The 22,102-nt window shown below is 38.3% G+C and overlaps 1 protein-coding gene across 1 annotated transcript; it reads left to right on the top strand.

Annotated features, from left to right (window-relative positions):
- Positions 1-79: 79 nt before the first annotated feature.
- On the top strand, positions 80-14,725 carry LOC128521637 (uncharacterized). The gene is made up of 17 exons (XM_053495553.1): positions 80-231; positions 311-424; positions 1,751-1,882; positions 3,627-3,785; positions 4,236-4,397; positions 4,497-4,659; positions 4,745-4,926; positions 5,005-5,097; positions 5,820-6,024; positions 6,424-6,611; positions 6,858-6,955; positions 7,649-7,833; positions 9,846-10,051; positions 10,509-10,671; positions 12,792-12,901; positions 13,049-13,172; positions 14,640-14,725. Exons 1-17 carry the CDS (start codon positions 133-135, stop codon positions 14,723-14,725), a joined length of 2,469 nt encoding a protein of 822 aa, XP_053351528.1. The 5' UTR covers positions 80-132.
- Positions 14,726-22,102: the final 7,377 nt, after the last annotated feature.

A 22,102-nucleotide genomic window follows, 5' to 3' on the forward strand; every position in this document is an offset into this window, starting at 1 on the left:
AGATGTGAAATCTAGCATAAACGGCAGGTGTATAATCGCTAACAAATTTACTCCGTGTGTGTGTGTGTATGTATGTAATATAAGATACAAGTTACAGGTTCTTGGAACTCTGTAGACGAACAGACCGAGGCCATGCTTGAGCTCAGACAGCTTTTTTCGTCCACTCTGTCCCATCTGCACCTGCATGTGCTCTCACACAACAACACACAAGGACACGGCAGGAACAATCAGGTACATGATACACACACACACACACACACATACACAGTTTACGCAATCTAAAATAAGAAATGTGTCATGCCGTCAATAGGTCCACCTGTTCTGGGACAGAGGGACACCCGTGAACGTCTCCGTGACAGTTAGTAACGGGAGCCGTGAAGACTTCAGCATGACGCGGGCTTGTGTTTTTATGTCACCTGGACAGGTAAATCGTGCATCCTTTTCAACAGAAGATTCATACTGTCCACCGGAGGGCGCTGGTTTAGTGTATTAGGCACATCGTAGTCCATGAACACACAGACGGAAAAGCTTAAAAGATCTGCTCTGGTCATCATACGGATATGGATTTAAATCCTGCTGCTTCTAGAAAAGCTGGTTCACTCTTGAACATGACTTTTAATCGCAAATGTTTAAAATAAGATTTTAAATGAACAATATTAGATAGAATTATAACATAAAGTGCTGTGCAAAAGTCTTGGCCCCCCTTCATTTATTAATATTATGCTCCCGAAGAGCCAGACAATCGTATTATTTTAATATTTTAATATTTACATTTTTATTTTTTTTTAAATGCATAAAAAATACTTAAGGCATGAACCAGTGAGAAACAGGTGCAGATGATGACAGATGATCAGGCCGGTGATTAGTGTACTGTACTGCTGATGCTGAATGCTGAGTGGTTGACCATATGACTTTTTCCATTAATACAAATCAAATCTTTATGTTCCCATGCAAATTTAAGTGTTTTGTTTTTTTTCAGATGATTTCACAAAAAAGTTTTTATTTCTACACAAGAGTTTAGTTACAGTCTTGTTAGTTCTGTTTGTGAGTGTGGAAATGCTCTTAATTTCATTATTAATCATAGCTGCAATTTCTACTGTCATTTTTTTTTACGATGCATCATTCCAGTCATTTAAAATCTTCTTAATTGTTCTCAGTATTTGATGACGACCAATAATTTGATTCTTCTTAAGTGTTGACTCTTTTTTTTTTTGTCCAGGCGGTGTAGAATTTCGTACGTTGACCTAATTTATTGTAGTAAAGGAGAGATAATATCATTCGATACACAAGGACGTAACTTCCTTTGATAAATGCTAAATAAATAAATAACATGATCACACAGTATGGCACCATATCAACAGTTAAACTAATCATTTAATGTGAATGTTGTTGCTATAAAAACAAGAATATATTCGAGAAAGTATTTTTATATAAATGAATCAAGAATTCCTGATATTAATTTCCGCATACTTTGTGTGTTGCGTATTTAGGGTTCTAGTCTTATCCTGATGCTATTTTATACCTCAGATGCCACTTTGAGCAATAAATAAATAATGGAATTTTTTTTTTATTTTATTTTTTTGGAAGCATGAAAAATTATGTTTGACTAACAAGAATTATGCTGTGATTACTTTAAGCCTGTGGGCTCTTTTGGCCTGGAAATAAATCTAGCATGATTCCTTTGAAAAGTAAGCAGGGATTTGAACTTTGTTTTTTTACTGACTGCAGATTTTGTAACAATGAGTTTCAGATGCGGTCAGTACTCCCTCTGGTGGAAGCCCACGCCTGCGTCTCCATGGCACAAGAAGGGAAATGTTCCTATTCCCAAAGCGCAGAACTCAAATGGGGGGACAAGAGAATTACACAAAGCCTGAAATATCAGGTAATTACATCGGCGCATAGAAAATAGTAATAATAATAATGTAATTAGAATATAATTTGTTTAATCCTCAACAAAATGTTTAATTCTTCTTTTTCTAAAAAAATTTGCATTTTACCTTTTAAAAAAAGTGTGTGTGTGTGAATCTAAAGTAAGCTCCCCTCTCCCCCTTCTTATCTTACACAGTTACCCTTCCTCCACTCTTTTCACACACGCGCACACAACGAAAACACTGTTTTATCGGAAAGATAAACAAGAAATCTCTCTAATGACACTCGATTGAGCGACACATTAACGGAATTAATGCTGTAAAGTAACAATAAAATAAATTAACCTGCACTTTACCTTCGAAAAGAATCGCGACAGAGCAGTGTTTCTGTGTAGACCAGAGAGAAAGAGTGTGTGTCTGTGTGTATCTGTGTGTGTGTGTGGGGCTCGGTGTCCAATGATGTATGCGCACACAGACGCACAGAGCAGGCTGAGTCTTGAGCAGAAAGAGAAAATAGATCTTTAACCTTTCTAATGAGACTTGCTTTTGCTTTACACGTGCGCTGTAAAAACATATAAGACATAAATAAAATATGTTTTACACACACGTGGTCACAGTGTTATAGTAAACAGTACACGCGTGCACGGATGTTGATTATACCAGTAAGCACTATGACGAGCACTAAGACACAGCAGGGAAATCCGTTGGCTCAGTTGTGATCACGTGACGCTTGGCGTCAAAACGAGAAGCGCATGCGTGATACATGATACTCGGTACTCGTAAACCAAGACTTGGTCGTGTTCCAAGTCAAAATTGATAAAAAATCTTTGCTCATCTTGCTGAACACTCGTGTTACTCGCAATCCGAGATTTCACTGTACTGTATATATATATGTGCTTATATATGAACTGTATATATTATTTGGGAGGGAGTGCTGTTCGGCTGGATATAGTACGGCTCCGAGGGTGCAGCCTATGAGCGTATTAGGGCTGAATGTGGTTTATGGCAGGCATTTGCTTGCTTCTTAGTACTGCGGCCCGTACAGACTTACTCTTACCCATGCGGGTGACTTATTGTTAGTGTAATTCATGGTTGTTAGGAGACCTGGGGCGCAGTGCCCATCTGTTATGACCAGTAGTGAAATGTGTTTAATCCAATCAGATTGCTTAGTTGAAAGTGGAAATTTTGTATAATATAGTTTATTACATATTCCATACATTGCAATTCACATTTCGGGGGAAGAAAAATGTCACTGTAATGTCACATTTACGTAATGTTAATATGAATCTGGTGATGTTCATACATCCTTCATACATTTAGGAACACTTAGGTTCCGGGAATTCACCTTAAGGTCCAGGAATTCATCTTCATGATCGGGTAGGTATTTTGAAATAACAAGAAATTCTGGTCGGCTCCAATCAAACATCCAGATAATAACTCGACAGGTGATATAAGAATGTTAGGGATCTTAAAAATATTTTTGGCAGGAAGCAGAATCCAAAAATCTCCTCTCTCGTTGGCAGCCAGTATTATTAATTGGGTGGGATGGTTTAAAAAAATAAATTAATTAATTAATGAATATACCATATCCTGATATAGTGTCATTAGCCACTGTATGTTCAATGATGGTGTAGATTGTAAGTGAAGGTGATGTTTTTTGTGCTACTGAATTCCTGCAACGAGACAAAATCGATGCCTTGGATGATGATAGAAACGCATCATTTGTGTGCATGTATTTCTTTCTTCTCTATTAAACAGAAAACTGACAAAGGAATGCACACTGTCCAGATGGAAACTTCAGCTCAGAACATAATGTCAGGCCCATGTTCTTCTCATACACTCCTGGCACAGATACACTCTAACCTTAAAGACGTCCTGGAACATCATGGCCATCTAGGGCTGTGTCCTCCGCAACCAGTAAGTACACACACACACACACATACACACACACACACCTTTGTTGTGGGTGTGTTCATTGTATAGATGTCCCAGGATTTTATGTAAGTGTGTGTTAACATGAAAAATATGTATTGGGTCGTGCACATTTTTTTAATTCCCTGTTGATGAACAACTCGTCTTAATTTATCACTTATAGCTTCATAGCAGCTATAAACAGATGTGTTACCTCAAAGCCTTTGATGATTATCGTGACGGTTATCGTGTTCGGATTCAACCAGAAGACTTTTCCATGTCATGAAACAAAAAAGTTTACAGCTTTATTACTTCCTGACATCATTGTGAAATACCATAGAAACAATAACACATCATCAACAATCTAAGCTGATGTCATACAGGGTGAAGCTACACCTCCAAAATCAAAATCCAGAATTCCTTCACCAGAAATCCCTTGTTGTATCTATTCCACAGGCTCTGTCGTGGTCTGGTTCTCACCGTGTCAACTCAGGGAAGGACTTATTGTACAGCCACACCAGTGTGTCACTATCAGGTCAGGCCCAGCACGCCGCATTTGTTTTGGCACTCAGGAACACCAGCAGCGCCCAGCGTAGCCACTACTCCCTGCTCACTGAGGTCTTCTTCTTCTTCTACAATTGTCTGACCAATCAGATTCGAGATATTTACTGTTATTATAGTTGAAGGTCAGAGATTTAGAATATATATGTGTTGCAGTGGAAGATGGGTAACTGGAGCGCCGAGCTGGGAGGAAGCGTACACGGTGCTAGCAGGAACTCGGTGCTGCAGGTTCAAGCGAAACTCGACCGTAGTGAGCAGATCTGGCTTCAGACCACACTGGGAAAGCGCTGCTTCCAAGCTGCTGCTGGATATGACGGTGGTTCGTACATAAAAAAATGAACATTTTTATTTTATATGAGCTGAGTAAATAGTGCAAGCGATGCTCTAAAATCTCCATCTGACAGATTCATCTGACGACCTTCGGATGACCCTGTGCTTGGAGGGGAACCACGGGCTAACGTTCAAGACACAAAGAGGAGGCAGTGGGATCGAGAACGAGACGCTAGCGATGATCTCTGTGGGAGCGGCCGACCGAGGCCTTGTCTTGCACGCTAAGGGATGTGAGACGTGCTTAGCAGCGACAGAGGTGAGGTGACGAGTAGATTTATGGACACATAAGGATGAACGTCTGCTGCATACGCTTGACGATTTCCTGTTTCGGCAGGCGCGGGTGCAGCAGTTAGGCACGCACGTGAAGAGGAAGCTGCTCCAGAGGGTCCAAAGGATTCATCATCTCCTTTTAGAGTTCAGGAGACAGGTTAGAGGAGAGTCGGATTAGTGGACCAGATTTATAGTTACTTTTCTCCAGCTAGAGTAAATGTTCCTGTTATGTAATAATTACAAGCCGTGGTTTGTGTTCACTTTCGGAAATGGATGCTTTGGGGATTTTTCTAATGGCAGGGCGACTGTATGTTTATATTTGTCTGTAGTTAATTATATCATTTTGATGTATACGTATTTCATACTACTGTAATTTCCATGATTTTCTTTTGATTCTGATTCTGTAAAGCTGCATTGCGACAACGACAAATTGTTAAAAGTGCTATATAGATAAAATTGAATTGGATTGAATTGAAGGTTGAGGAACAGATAGATAATCCACATTAGAGAGAGCGAAAGAAAGAGAAGCAGCAAACAAATCAAAATGAAACACATAACAGCCAACGACAATAAAGAAGTCAACCAATGATAAGGCACGGGATTGACAGAACAGAAGCCAAAACAAATTAAAATAGCCATAACATAATTAAATGGACATAAAATTAAACCTAAACAAAAGAGTGCAGTCGCTTAGGCTCCTGAGGAAAGGCTAAAGATGTTAATTCACTATATTTATTCCACAGTCCTTTTGAGTATGGTTCCTCTTAAGGTTTCTCAAACCTCTATCTTGCTCATCAAGAATCTAAATTCACATTCAGGTTTTTCTACGACCATGCCCCTTGTTAAAAGTGAATAATAAAAAAAACAATACTTATCCAGGCCAGAGGAAACAAACCCATGCAGGAGCTGAGCCAGGCCATCCTTCACGTGACCCGCCGAGCCGAAAACCTTCTGCTGCAGCAAACGCTGACCCCATGGGACTTCTGGATGTCCGGATCCGTCCGTCAGATGCTCACACACAGCCTGCCCCGAACCCTGCAAATGGTCCAGCACATGTCTCAACTCATTCAGCAAGAGCTCAAAAGTGAGTGGGTGTTCATAAGAACAAGAGATAATGATTGGATGCAGCTGAGATTGGAAACATCTAAGCAGTGTTGTCAAATTTGAAAAAACATATCGATCAAATCGGGATTTCTAAGATTCCTTGAACAAACTGAAGGAATTTCCAAGCTGTTCAATGTCACGAAACTGATTCACACTCCAGATTATAAAATGCAGATTAGGATTATCAGGCACGAGTTCATTTATAGTACCATCTGACATCCTTCCATGAAATTAATGATCTCCGAAATGATTGTTTAGTAGATAGGAATTAAATTATTGAATTATTTTCGTTCAGTTATGATCTATACTACATGAGCTAGTATGAAACATAAACACTTAGACACATAGACACAATACCGACTAACATGTCTCCATCCAGAGCCGCTGACAACACTGGCCGGAGCGTACCATGACGTTACAGGAGAGCGTCTGGACATGATTTGGCATGGCTTACTCAACCTATGGAGCCGAGACCTGGAGCAGATGCTGCCTGCAGTTCTACATAATCACCACCTGAGGACGCCATCAGTAACTGCTCTCCGCACTGCCATTACCGCATTGGACCTGGTGAGATGAGGACAGTTCACGTACATATGAATCTCTCTTACTTTTCCACTCTTTCAAGTCATTAGTTAGTTCCTTGTTGATTAGTTAATTGTGGATGATTTTCCATTGAAAAGCGCTCAACAATTAGTTGTTGCTTTTTTCCCCTTTAACTGATTAAGAACTCAAATTCAAGTCGAAGCCCACGATGTCCTGATGCAAAAGATGTAGAAAGAAATGTTAATAATGCTGTATGTTTGCACATTTCAGGGGATCCAGCACACAGCCCAGTGGGCCGAGTCCAGATTGGCCACGATGTTAGTAGGATTTAGAAGACAGCTTGCTTTTATGTACAAGTTCTCTGAAAGGTACGATTGCAAAACGTGTGTGAAATCTTTTGGACGTCTTGAGAAGTACATGATCGAATATGAGCTCTGTGCTGATTTTGTTAGCATGACATAAAAAACAAAACTTTTTAGGTTCTTCATTTTAAATGCTGTTACTTGAAATGTGAGTAAAAAAAAAATGACTGATCATCCAGTGAAACCTTATTGTAATATACTGTATATTCTATGAGGGGTGTTCAAGTCAAACCAGGACTTTTTCATTGTGCAAAATAACAGAATTCAGTTATAAGAGTAAAATATGGAATTGGCTTGGATCGAGATCACTACTGTATGTAGCAATAACTCCCAGCTGTTCCCACAGACAGATGTGTCTCTTCCATAAGTTGGCAACAAGTTATCCCTTGATTTTTAGTAATCAAGGGTTCCACTTGATAAATGTTCACAGGAACAACTGCAGTGGGCTTCAAGTCGCCTCAGCCAAGATCATCATTCACAGATGTAAAGCCTTTAAAAACAAAAATAACACATTAAACTGCTGCTAAGGGTCTCACCAACAAATACAAACAATTGTACCAAGGTGCCTCAGTTCCCCAATTATAACTTTTGTTCTTACTGCTTTCCAAAATCCCGATTAAGTTGTCGTGTTCAGATTTTTATTTCTATCATTACACCAAAATGTTTTCTGTTCTGTGATCACATCATGTTCTTTTACAGGGACGGCGAAGTGACAATGAGTCTTCCTCTACCGAGTTACCCATGGACGAAGCGGTCAGTGGTCGGCATAGCAGAAGTCGTGGTGGAGGAGTTCCTCATGAAACCAGTTCTCTCGCTAAACTCAGCGAGTGTTACAGCCGAGCTCTACAGGCTTAAGAGGAAACTAATGGACAGCCCTTTCAATCGTGAGTTTAACCCTATAGATTTAATTACTGTACATGGTTTATAGAAATACACGTATAACACCTGAAGAAATGTTATTATTATTTTAATTAAAATTCTCAAAGCCTCTTGCATGATTAGGGCCTGGATCAAGGGCACAACAATCGATCTTTGTGGGTTCTCACACTACTACTCAAAGGCCATCATCGAAAACTGTATGTTTATCTCAATCCTGGGATTTTCATGAACGCTAAAAAATAACCAAAAAACACATACTGTACTGATTGGCCACGTGGCATGGTGAATGAAGTTCATATCTACCCAAGTGTTCACTTCTTTTCTTTCTTCTAACGATCTTGATGTTCTAATTCCTCCAAGGAGCAGCCCATGTTCACCAAGCATGAGAGGGAAATAATGGGAAAAGTGCATTCATTTCTGGCCACTACGAGCTTCAGATATTACATTTTGAACGAAACACTGCAGCACCTGTACAATAGCAAAAATGTACCTCTCATCTTGGTGGAATGTTACTTATTTAATTTCCGCTTTGTCCTGGTCAGGGGCATGGTGGATCCACAGTGGGAACAAACCTTGGGTGGCCTGACCATCCAAGATATATATATGTATATATATATATATATATATATATATATATATATATGAAACCAGAATACCAACCTGAAGAGCAAGTGAAAGGCCACACAGACAGTAGGGTTTAGGATCAGAGGTAGAGACCCTGGAGCCACTGAGCATATCTGACGTATTTTAGAGAACTTTATTTTTTTTTTTGGTGTGTCAGAGTCATCTCTGCATCATCCTTCCGCTACACAGATTTTAGTAACAATTAATTCCTGGCTGTTAAACAGGCCATGCAGTAGCAAAAAGTTGACTAAAAGACTACCCAAAACAAAGCTAAATGACTTCAACTCTGTCTTGAACAAGAATGTACCAGATGCTCTTTCCAAACCATTTGTGCCAGAGAAGCAACTTGGCAGCACTGTTACAGTACTAGTTTATGAATTATGACTTCATGTTTCATGGGGCATAAAGGTCATGGGCCTGTAGGCAGCAGAACAGAAACTGGTCATGGCAGACTGGTCAACTTGATCGTTCTTCTAAAATCAAGATATTCTGACAATCAGTTAGTCACATCAGAATGATCAGTTTTCACTTCAAAGACCTTTCTTTTTGCTTGAATCTGATCCAATTTCGTGGATGTAGAGAACATTCAGGGAGTATATCAGTCAACACCTTTTCTGCTTTTCATCCCCAATCTCAAAGCCATATTGAAAGAATCGATTAAAGTATGCAAACAATCCTACACTGCATAGCTTTTACAAACCTGTCCGCTTCTACCGCTCACTCACTCACTCACTCAAACAATTTAGAAAATGATGAAAGAGTTTGATTAGGATGAATATATATTTATTATGAAGTGCCGGAGAAATTATAATCAAGATCATAAAGAAACTTTTATTTGTCACGCATACATTACAGCAGAGTGAAATTCTTTTCTATGCTTAATCTGGTTTGTCAGGAAGTTGGGGTCAGAGCACAGGGTCAGCCATGACAGGCGCCCCTGGAGCAGACAGGGTTAAGAGCCTTGCTCAAACTGTGGCAACCTGGTGGTGTTGACCCGCTGACCGTTGCCCCATTTAATTGAATCAATCATTTCAATTTACAGATTGGAAAAACAATCTTGCAGCACGGTGACTAGTACAGTACTAGTGTTTTCAGTGTCGTTTTGCATCTCCAGGGTCCTGTTTCAATTCCCTCCTGTGTGCTTGGTGGGTTTCCTCCAGGTACTCTGGTTTCCTCGCACAGTCCAAAGACATGCAGATTAGGCTTATTGGTGTTCCCAAATTGCCCTGTGTGTGTGTGTGTGTGTGTGTGTGTGCGCGCGCGAGGCATAGGCTCCAGCCACCCGCAGGAAGAAGCAGTATAGAAAATCAAGAACAAAACTTCTTACTTAATTCCGTACAATGTTTTTTGTTTATTGACTTGAAATCATTTTTAATTCCTCACCCCCATCCAGACCAAGCATTTCTTGTAGCGGATGGATACGTCGTGACATTTGATGGACAAGTGTTAAAGATCCCACATTCGTGTGACCTTGTCTTAGCCTCTGACGTCACCAAGAACACATTTGCCATCATTTTAAAATCTGACTGGACGGAAAAACAGCGTTCCCTAAAAATTCAACTGCAAAATACAACCGTTACGGTTCGTCCAAAAGAGCAGGTATGTGCATTATTATAAAGAGTTTAGAACAAGAACTGCTTTTACTTCTTTCTTTCACTTTTTGTGTCCAGAGGATTACCTTGATTTACTCTGGAAGCAATAAAATATTTTTTTTCACAATGAACCTTTTTTCAAAAGATGGGTGAAGAACAAAAGAAAAGAAAAATAACGAACCACCGTTATTTTCCAGAGCAGCTCCAGTACACCTTAGTATAGATTCTTTTTAGGCTGTTGTAGAAGAATCAACGGCCTATTTCCAAAAGATATTCCCTTACCTGGTGTTTTGCATGTGCTAATAATTCTGATCTGAGATTTATTGATGGTTAAGGACACAATTTTCTCATTTAAACCTTTTTTCCCATTTGGATGCCCCTGTGAATTGACACCCAGGGCTTGTGTTTGATCTTATAATTGGTTGTTTATCGTTACATTAAGTCTATTGTTGTTCTCCTACCAGCTGGAAGTGGATTGCCGTAGCGTCCAGACACCCTTCATTAATCCTGACGTGACTGTAACCAGAGAGCTAGATGTGCTTACAATCTCCAATAGAAGAGGACTGTTGTTGTCATGTGACTTCTCGCTAAGCGTCTGCAGTGTGACACTAGACGGATGGCTGCATGGTAAGACATCTGTTCTGTGTTCAGCACCCTGTGTGTTAATAGATACAATACTTATACTAGCATGTGTCCAGCATTAAATCATGGTTGGGTTACTGGTGCCCCATTGTGATGTTCCATCCACTGGCTTTCTGTTGCTGGCAGACTAAATGCTGGGTGTCTCTGGTGTCTCTCATGAAATCTTACTCACTCCGAAATTGATTTGCAATTTCATAGTTTACATCTCTGTCTGTCTGTTGGTTGTTTAGTATCTGTCAGACTCTGGCTATCTTTCTATTGCTCTGGTTGTGTGACTGACTCTGCATGTCTGTCTGGCTCTGGATGTCTGACTCTGGGTGGGTGTCTTTCTGGGTCTCGGTATCTGTATATCTGTTGGTGTCTTTCTGTTTCTGGGGGTCTCTTTTTCCTTGGGTATCTGTCTCCATGACACTGGATGTCTGTCTCTGGGTGTCTGTCTATCTCTGGATGTCTGTCTCCATGGCTTTGGGTGTCTTTATGGCTCTGGGTTTCTGTCTATTCCTCTGTGTTAGTCTGGCTCTGGGTGTCTGATTCCATGGCACTTGGTGGCTTTCTGTCTCTGGATATCTGTAAATCTCTGGGTGTCTTACTAGATCTGGGTGTCTGTCCGGCTCTGGGTGTCTTACTAGCTTTGGGTGTCTGACTCTGGGTGGGTGTCTTTCTGGGTCTGGGTATCTGTATATCTGTTGGTGTCTTTCTGGCTCTGGGTGTCTGTCTGTCTCTGGGGGTCTGTTTTTCTGTCTCCATGACACTAGATGTCTGTCTCTGGATATCTGTCTATCTCTGGGTGTCTGTCTGGCTCTGGGTGTCTGTCTATTTCTAGGTATCTGTCTCCATGACACTGAATGTCTGTCTCTGGGTATCTGTAAATCTCTGGGTGTCTTACTAGCTCTGGGTGTCTGTCTGTCTTTTGGTGTCTGTCCGGCTCTGGGTTTCTGTCTATTGCTCTGTGTCAGTCTGGCTCTGGGTTTCTGATTCCATGGCACTTGGTAGCTGTCTGTCTCTGGATATCTGTAAATCTCTAGGTGTCTTATTAGCTCTGGGTGTCTGTCTGGCTCTGGGTGTCTGTTTGACTCTAAATATCTGTCTATAACTCTGGTTGTCTGTCTGACTCTGCATGTCAGTCTGGCTCTGGATGGCTGTCTATCTCTGGGTGTCTGTATATCTGTTATTGTCTATCTGGCTCTGGGTGTCTGTTTGTCCCTGGGTGTCTGTGCTGCTCTGGGTGTCTTTATATTTCTGGGTGTTTGTCTCCATTGCACTGGGTGTCTGTCTGGTCTAGATATATGCCTCTGGGTGTCTGTCTGTCTCTGGGTGTCTGTCTGTCTCTGGGTGTCTGTCTGGCTCTGTGTTTCTGTCTATTGCTCTGTATCTGTCTGGCTCTGTACAGTATGTCTGACTCCATGGCACTGGGACTTTGGATGTCTTGCTAGCTCTGGGTGTCTGTCTGGCTCTGGGTATTTGTCTATCACTCTGTCTGGGTGTCTGTATATCTCTGGGTATCTGTGTGGCTCTGGATGTCTGTGTTTGGGTGTCTGTCTCCATTGCACTGGGTGTCTGGGTCTGGATATCTGTACATCTGTTGGTGTCTATCTGGCTCTGGGTGTCTGTCTATCTCTGGGTGTCTCTTTGTCTCTTGGTGTGTGTCTGGCTCAGGGTGTCTGTCTGGCTCAGGGTTTCTGTCTATTGCTTGGTGTCTGTCCAACTCTGGCTGTCTTTCTGACTCTGGATGTCTGTCTATCTCTGGGTATTTATATGTCTCTTGGTGTCTGTATGTCTCTGGGTTTCTAGATATGGGTTTTGGCTCTGGTAATCTGTCTGCCAATGGGAATCTGCCTATGGGAGTTTATCTGGCTCTGGGTATTTTTACATCTTTGTCTTTTTTTGTTTGTCTGTCTATCTGGCTCTAAATCTTTTTTATCAGTTTGTGTGTCTTTTTCTGTAAGATGATCTGTCTGGGTATATATCCGTATGAATCTGTCTCTATACAGTATATCTGTCTGTTTGTCTGGCTCTTTGTCTCTGTCTTTGTATTTCTGCCTGTCTTTGCCTCTTTCTGCATTTAGTTGCAACTATTTCAAATTCTAATGTGTTGCTCCACTTAGGGACATCAAGAGGACTTCTGGGAACCAATGATAATGAGGTGGGAAATGATTATTTGCTGCCAAATGGCTCACAGGCCCTCAGTGAAGACAAATTCATGCAAGGATGGAAAGTAAGCTTTTTGTTTTTCTGCTTAAGCTTAAGATAAAAATGTACCTGTTTTAAATACATACTTTTTTTTTCAAACGTTTGGGCATTTTATGATCCAGATCTAACACGTACATTGTGTAATACATGCTAAATACTTATATTTCTGCAGCTGGGTTCTAACTGTGTGAGTGTTGAATCCGAGTTCTGCATAAACCAAATGACAGCCAACCTGTCCTGCTCACTTTTCTTCTCCTCCACAATGTCTCCTCTCAGCTCCTGTTTCAGAGTGGCAAGTAGACACAATCAAAATGCCGTAGTTCATATATGTTTTATTGTAAATTATTGCCAATACCAGTTATTGTTCTTTGATGTACAGCAGCTTCTTATGCAATGTTGTACTTTCCTTCATTTTCAGGTTGAACCTGAGCAATTCCTTGTCATGTGTGAAAGGAGCCAGTGTGATGCTGGAGATGGTTCCCGAAGTTCTGTGTGCAAGCTGGCGTTAGCATACATTCAGTTGTGCAACAGAAACTATGTTCCTTTGGAGTTACCCATACAGTGTGGTTAATATTCACGCTATGTGCCTAATAAACATGATTCACTAATAACTGTTTTTTTTTTGTTAACTGTTGCTAAAAATGCATTGAATACCTGCTATTAAGTAACTGCATCAAAGTGATGATGTTTTAATAACAATGATGTAAATGATCCTGCTTTCATGTTTTTGTTAATTTGGATAGTTCATGGTAAACACTATAGTCTGCCAATAATCAATATGTTAGCAGACTGTTACGTTTATTTCACCATCTTTTACCTTTAATTCTTGATTCTGATTGGTTGATTTATTTTGATTATTTGATCTGATAACAGGGATTTTATACCAGACATTCTACATAATGCATTCCTAACAAGCAACAAATAATAATAATAATAATAATAATAATAATAATAATAATAAAAATAATAATAATAATAACAATAAATCTTTATTTAGCAAAGAAAATAATTTACAGTATCTGTAGGGGCAAATTTATTTCATATTTATGTAAGGAGTCACCAGTGTCAGTGTTGTGTATCTTTTACTAATTCTTTAAAATAATTCACAAGCTTTTTTTTTTTTTTCATCTTACCATTTACAAAAAGAGTCAGTTAAGGGAACAACTGTCTGTAGCCACTTCATCACAGCCACTAATGTATTTCAGTGGCAGTCTTCAACATTAAACTCAACTGTAAACGGACAAATAGAGACAATTGTCATGTTTTCAAAGCCACCTACTGTACTATGTAAAATCCATATTTTAGTAATTTTTAGACATTCTTCTTATCCAGATTGGTTGTACAAACTAATAAAAGTAAATAAAAAAAAACATTTCCTGCTTTTTGTCCTTTTTTTCATTTTTGTATTGGTTGAAGTTCAAACAATCCAGTTTATTTCCCCCCTATTGTGATCTTACATAAGAAGGCTAGAAGGGCGTGGCTCAACAGTTGCTCATTTACATGGAGCCTAAAATGGTGCCTTCAGAAATGGTGTTAAACAGATGGAGTTTAAGATATAAAAATACGTTATTTGAGGGCTATTTACTTGTAATATTGACACAGACACTTTGGGGGACCCTTGAAACACTGTGCAAGAATCTTAGGCATGTTTAGGAGGCACATCACCAATTTAGCCCCCCTCTATATAAATGGTGAGTGTGTGGAAATGGTCCATACTTTCCGGTTTCTTGGTATCCTTATCTCTGCTGACCTTTCTTGGACAGACAATATTACAGCAGTTATCAAGAAGGCTCAGCCGCGGCTACACTACCTCAAGGTGCTCAGGAAGTACAATCTGGACCCTATCTAAGTACAATCTTTTCTCCTAGCTACTTTAAACTTACACTTGCATTGATTGGATAGTATTACATAGTCTAACCCTAAAACCCTTGAACTTCCTTCCTTCAACTTTGCAAGTCTATCATGTAATTGGTAGTGATAATAAATGTGCAATATCTGCATACTGTGCAACACCATTGAAATGTATTCAATAATCAGCATTCATTACACATGAACATTATTACTGTGCAATATCTAAAGCAATGTGCAATACTCAAGTATATTATACTGTATATTCAGACATTTAAAAATCTTACTAGCTATTTATTATTCATATGTATATAGTGCTGTAGAACTTTGCTTTATTTGTTTATTGTAATCTATACGTTTGCACTGTAGGAGTTGCTTTAATCTCTTGTGTATTGTGACAATAAAGGCATTCATTCATTCATTCATTCATTTATTCATTCATATGCCAATACCTACTGTTTAATGAAACAAAGGTACGACGATCCTTTGCTTAAAATATAGTCTCAGCTACAATTAGTGCAGTTTTATAAAGAACTTTACTTTAACCGAAGTCGAAACAGGGAACAGTCAAAAGACAAAGAAGAAGAATGTTGCTTAGAAATGGTTGCCAGACACAATAAAACCCAATAATGGTATTTGGCATTTGGCATATTTTTGACAGGGTATCAAAAGTAAAACTCTAAAAATTATATAACTTCGGTTCTTTCCAGAACATATGCAGTAGCGTAGCTGGTTCCTGCTTATATCAGTCATGTGTGGGATCAAAGACCTCTCTGATCTTAGATACTGTAGTTTTACCTTGGGCCAGTGAAGTCAGTAACTCATTTTAAATTGAACTACTGTGCGTTTAAGACAAACAGACAAAGAAGCGATTCTATATATCATCTTTTGCCAGAGTTTATCTGACATTTGTACAGTACTTGTATATCATTTTCCCATTTATCATCCACCAAGTACATATATAATGTGGCTGAATTGCTTGTGTTTAATAACTTGCATAGAGCACTATTCATATGTTTAGCATCTGGTTTACGTCTATAAACCGAGTGTAAGAGGAATGAAGAAGAAGACGAAGGGAAAGATTAAATAAATATAACTCCTTACCTCTAGATACCCATAAAAATGTATCGTGGGAATGTTAAAAACTTTGCTATGCTTAAAAGTTTTTGCATGAATACAAATGTTTGGACCAAGTCCATCTCACAGCAGCTGAAGTTTTGGACCTTTGGACTCCAGTCATCTAGTCTTTACAATTTGCAGCGGATATGATTATAGCGATGGAAATGGGTAATATTGATAATATTTTTTGGGTGGACGGAATGGATTATCCAGGTTTCGCCTCCAAAATAATTAAAATTATATGCCGAAGTACCACTGTACTTTTTAGTCTGTGAAACTGTAAGAATTTACAAACGGTTAATGCAATTATATTTATTAAACCCCTTAAATTAAATCTAAAATCACATCTACAGTAGATTACTTCATTTAATGTTTGGGAGTGGTGTTCCAAAACTTTTAGACCTGACTGTATATTCCTAAATATAATGACTTCATAAACATATAAAAATACAAAACCTCAATAAACATCTCCTTAATCAATGACATTTATAGAATTTATAGAATTTCAGACCATTCTTAACATTTGCTGCCCAGCGAATGCTTTTAAAATGACAAACTTAATGACTGAATCAATCAGTGAGGAAATGTTTAAGGTTAACGAGCATAGCATTGTTTTCACCAGACCAAAACACATAAAGTTTATATGCCCTATAAAAGATGGAGTAAGGTGTGTCCCCCATATGTCTAAATCAGCATGGCCTTTCCTTTTCTTCAGGCTTGGAAACCAAAGCTATAGGGGAAAAAAAATGGTTGTAAAATGTGAAAGGTACTGAAGAAGATGTCCATTGATTATCTGTATCATAGAGAAAATGGAGACTGAATATATAAAAATCATATTTTTCCTGAAGGCAACATCAATTTGAAAAAACTGTGTGAAAATAGCAATAAATCTTTAAATAACTAGATATTCATATTATATTCTTGTCCTTATTTAAACGCTAAAATCCACCTTAAGGAACTGCAGCTGCATTCACCCCTGAATCAGACGTATTCCTTGTTTTTGATAAGAGCTGCTGTCACCGTTAAATCTTTTCTTTTATAGTAAAGTAACGTTCTTGTTCTAATTATTGGTTTATGGAATTTTAGATTATGATTGATAAAAAGTTTGATATATTATTTATTCATATATTTTTACCTATTTAAATGTGTTAACGTTTTAGGCGTATGGTTGCAAAGCGATATGTGTTAAAAAAAACATATACTGTATTTGAACTTTGTAAGTCCATTCATTAATTTCAGATATAGCACATAATAAAACATTTTTAATGGATGTAGTTTGGAGAAAAGCTCACATCCTCACATGAGGACATTCGGGTCACAAGAGGCTGAAGCATATTTTTGTTCAATCGAAGCGTTCTGAAGGTGTTACTTACTTAAACATAGCTGAAACTGGAATGCAGGATCCTTTAACAGAATTCCTTTGTCCTCAAGGTTATTCCATGTGACAAGTAGATTAAAGTGCATTTATTAACTAAAGATAAATTGCACTAAATGTCAGGTATTCTAACACTTTAATAAGTAAACACTTGGACAAAAAAATATTTTCAAGTACATAGTTTATTGATTGTTTTATGACATCGTATTTCAATCCTTCAACATTTCAGCACACAGGTTTATATTTATATGAAAGCAACACTGCCCGTTGTCATGGATGCTTTTGAAAGTGATTTAAAAAAAAAAAGCTCATTCTATATCCCGCGGAAAAACCTAACGTGAATAGTGCATTTAGGGACTTTAAATTAATAGATTTGTTACGCAAAAGTTTGTAGAAGTGCATGTTCAAAGTCAAAGCATCACAGCAGCCCTAAATTTCAAGAAACAATTGTCCAATGATTGTGTAATAATCCCCTTCTTTTTGTCGCAACATTTCCAAGCTTGACCTGACATTACATTCAGTGGCTGGGTTGTATTAGGCATAGGATTAATGGTCTTGCCCATGATTTGCCTCAAACCTCCGTCCCTCTGATCAGCAAACCAGATCCTCAGCCACCTGAGCCACCGCTGTCCCACATGGTGGAGAAAACATTAAAATGTGCAAAATGCCCTATTTATTGTCAAGATGTTTGAAGATGGCAAAACAAACCTAAGCATTGTGTAATGCTTTTGGTCCAAAAAAAACCCAAAAACATTATTATTGATCTTAAGACAAAGAAGATGCACCATGACATGTAATTGAGAGATCCTGCATGGACTCATAATGCTTGGATTTAGATTACTTCAGCATTTGAGTGTCTTGGGAGAGCATGCCGGACTTTATGACAAGTTTATGAGCTTCCAATCATCTAAGCTGTGACATGTTGCAATGGCTGGCCATTTCATCTTAAAGTACTGCTGATGGGTTTTCTCCACTGCACAGGGATGCCTGTTGATAATGGAATACACACCAGACAAGGATCAAGGTTTCAAGAATGCTTGATTATTGACTTGACTTGCTTTGACTTTGGCTGATTGGACACAGTCCTTTATCTGTTTTTCCCTCCAGAGAGCCAAAAATACAGGCATACTATGAATAATCTTCCTTTGATTATTAATCAAAATCTCCATTGAGACCAAGTCTCTTAATGTCTTCAAGGAGGCCGGCTGTCTCCTGGATGTCCCATCTCTTCGCCTGCCTCTCAAATATGGCATTATGATTATAGCTCTGTGATTTACAGCTAACGGGTCTGCCTGCATGCATCTGGAGAAGTCCCATGGTGCCACGGAGAGGATGAATGATATAACGTATAACTGGAATGTACATCCTTGATGGGCAAATTTCAAAAAGCATCTGTGCCCGGGAGCAATAAGAACATGAAAGAATGCATTGCACAGATACATCCTCTGGTGGATGTCAAAAATACACTAACATCCTATAGTCTGGGGGGCTTTTACAAATTATACAAACGCTGTTGGTGTCTCACGGGCAGCTCCATAATGACGGGAAATCTGTAATAGCGGGTGGGAACCTGATCACACGACTCTGTCCATTTAGAGCTCGCGCAAACCTGACAGCAGCTAGCTGGGGCATTTTAAGAATTCCATGTGACCAGTCTGTGCATTAGTCTATTCTCTGAGCTCCTTTCCCGTGCTACTTTCTCCAGCCTGATGCGCTACCTGGCTGGAACGCACATATCTAGCAGTGCGGACTGTGTACCTTTCAGAAACCAGTATCGTAGAGAGCTGCTATGGCTACGTACTGTATACAGTATGTCCTAGCATAGGTGGTTTATTCAGCATGGTTTTAATTAGCTGTTAGGTTCTGGACTTGAAACCGTGCATTACAAGAGGTTCAATTCTTTCCTGTGAATACAAAGTTCTCACTAATATATAATGCCAGATAATATCTGTTTAGCTAATGCTTTCCAGGCATGTTTAATCCATCACATAACAGTAAACCAGGTTATCCTAATAAAGCCTATTTTTTAATTAGAAGCCTATGTATACTGACCCTAGCATTTTTTTTTTCTTTAGATAGCGTGCCAGAGAGAGAGAGTAGTTATCATATGTACCGTAGAGGAACACTTTCGGTTAAAATGCTGCCCAGTGACAAGAAACGCTTGTTTAGGTACACAGAACATGAAGAACAAAGGTAGAATACTGTGAAACATGATGAAAGGTCATTTGTTTAGAATATTCAGAATATAAAAAAAACAGGTTGCTTTATAATTTCTTTTTGCGCTGCATGTGACCAAGAGCACTAACTTGTCACAAACAGTTAACATCCAAGTTCATTCATATGACTGCCAGTCGAGATAAATTCCCAGAAAGTGAATTCCTCAGAGAGTGTGAGTCATTGCGGTTGCTCGAAAACCCGACCGAAGGGCATGCAGAAGGCATTTATGATGTGTTAGTGGCTTAGGAGCATTCATTACGGTTGATAAACAAAAAAAGCTCAAATAAGCACTTGGTACTTAATTCTTTTTTGCACACACGCCAATCCTCCAGCACTGGCAGATCGTGTTGAAGAGTCTGCAATGGCAAAGAGCGCATGGATTGCAGCAAGGAAAGTGTGCTGAGCATGTCTCCATCACACGGGCACAGCGCTTCAACGAGCCGCACCCGGCATTGCCTGTCTCAGGTCTGGGCCTCTGCAACACACATGGCCTGGTTGTTTAGACAGGAAGTGCTATAAACCAGGACTTTTAGGTTAGAAAACAGGAAAAGGGCATTACTGGATCCTTATGTTTGGCGTTGTTGAACATTCTTCCCAAAAGATACAGCAGGAAAACAATACATGGGCAGCTACTAATATACTATACATATAATATATTGCCGCATTAACTATACTAACCGAACAGATTAGGCAGACATATTTAGTACTGTAGCTCATACTCGTTGCTAATAGCAATTTTGTGGGGTTGTCACAGTCTCACCTTGTAGTTTCTGTGTGAAATAACTTACCGGTTTTCTCTGTGTGGACTCAGAGCGTCTCCTGTTAAAGAGTCCTTTCGCCTTATCCCCGCTCGTGGCTCCTGATGGAGAATTGAGGATTAACTCCAAATTTCACAATAAATTTTACTATCAGGAAAATATTGCAAAGTTTGATTGTTGTAGCCCTTAAAAGTTAGACCATTTTAGTCATTATTTGTTTTTCCTGTTTCTTTTTTGTTTTTTTTTAAAGAAGTTTCAGGATTGTGCTGTATAGAGTAACTGAATTGTACTTATTTTAACCAACTATACATTTACATTTACATTTAGGCATTTGGCAGACGCTCTTATCCAGAGCGACTTACAAAAAGTGCTTTAAAGTGCTTTATACAAACATGACTACAAAAAAAAATGCAATGGTCACAATCAGTGTGTGGTTAATCACATGTTTTTTGTTGTTTCTATGACCAAAATAGCAATTATAATAATAATAATAATAACAACAATAATAATAATAATAACAACAAAAACAACAACAACAACAATAATAAAAGTAATAATAATATACTCATTTAACGGAATTACATTTTTGCAGTGTCATATAGTGCCTTATTTCTTAACTGATATATCCGAAAACCCACACATTTTGATGTCTGAATGTTTGTTTTTATATATTATTATTATTTTTATTTAATTTAATACATTTTTTTCTTAAAACTGCTTCTCTTGCTTGATTTCTCTAATAAAAAACTGTGTAGCAACACGGCATAGGTCATATATATATATATAATTAAAATGTCTATATATTATGATAAAAAATGTCTTTATATATATATATATATATATATATATATATATATATATATATATTTTAATTTTATTTATTATTATTATTTTTTTTATCATAATTAAACTATGCCGTGTTGCTGCACAGTTTTTTAAATAGAGAAATCAAGCAAGGGAAGCAATTTTAATAAAAAAATAAATAAAATAAAAATAATAATATATAAAAACAAATGTAAGCAACCAAACACTTTTTTTGTTGAAAAAATAAAAAAATAAAAAAATAAATATATATATATATATAACTGTCTGATTATGCCCTCTATCTAGAACATCACAAGCAAAGTTTATAAACTATGAATATCCTTTTAGTAAGTGGTCCAGGTGCTCGAGGCACTTGGAGAGGATGCTTCGGACGGAAATTGCACCCTGCAGTTTTCTGCTTTCTTTTTGAGGAAATTAAAAAGTCAGACTTGAAGGCACAAAAGCATTTTAGGAGCAACATAGTAAACCTGCATCTTCTCAACTTACAGTAAAATACTTCAAAACACGTCTTCTGCGGTATTATAGTGTTACAGTGGGAAAAATATTTAAAGATTAAACAAATTGCACAAATGATTATATATATATATATATATATATATATATATATATATATATATATATATATATATATAATTATTTTTTTTCCCTGCCATTTTAGGATAATAGAGCAAATCATACTTGCCTTTATTCATCTCTTTGGTTCATCACATCCTATTAGGACTAATTTGTCATAAAAATACAACTAATCATCTGTTACATGCCTTTCCAAGTTCATAACTATCCACAATATCTCTTATCTTCACCAGTACTTTACAGCTCCTTTGAAGCGATGCCAACTCTCACAACAACGTGTTTCTGCCTTACCGTGACTATTCAAGCTGGAATCATGTTTATTTCTCAGATCTTCAGGAGTCACGTAAATGCAAAGGAGATTAAAGAGAAAAGTGACGCAGAGTAAGTACGTGCCAGTCATCCTCGTGAGGGAAAAACGGAGCCTTGCGGTGTCAACGGAAAAAAAGAGAAAGAAAGCCTTGAGTGAGAGTAAAATGAGCGCGAGCTGATTGGCCTGAGCTGCTTTAAATCA

This window comes from Clarias gariepinus, chromosome 1 (genome assembly GCF_024256425.1).
Source record: "Clarias gariepinus isolate MV-2021 ecotype Netherlands chromosome 1, CGAR_prim_01v2, whole genome shotgun sequence".
NCBI lineage: Eukaryota > Metazoa > Chordata > Actinopteri > Siluriformes > Clariidae > Clarias > Clarias gariepinus.

Bases quoted from the DNA above. Each gene is read 5' to 3' on its own strand.
- LOC128521637 (XM_053495553.1), top strand. From the start codon at position 133: ATGCTTGAGCTCAGACAGCTTTTTTCGTCCACTCTGTCCCATCTGCAC. The intron at 4,660-4,744 runs GTTCGTACATAA...TCCATCTGACAG, and splicing joins TGCTGCTGGATATGACGGTG to ATTCATCTGACGACCTTCGG. The intron at 6,956-7,648 runs GTACGATTGCAA...GTTCTTTTACAG, and splicing joins ATGTACAAGTTCTCTGAAAG to GGACGGCGAAGTGACAATGA.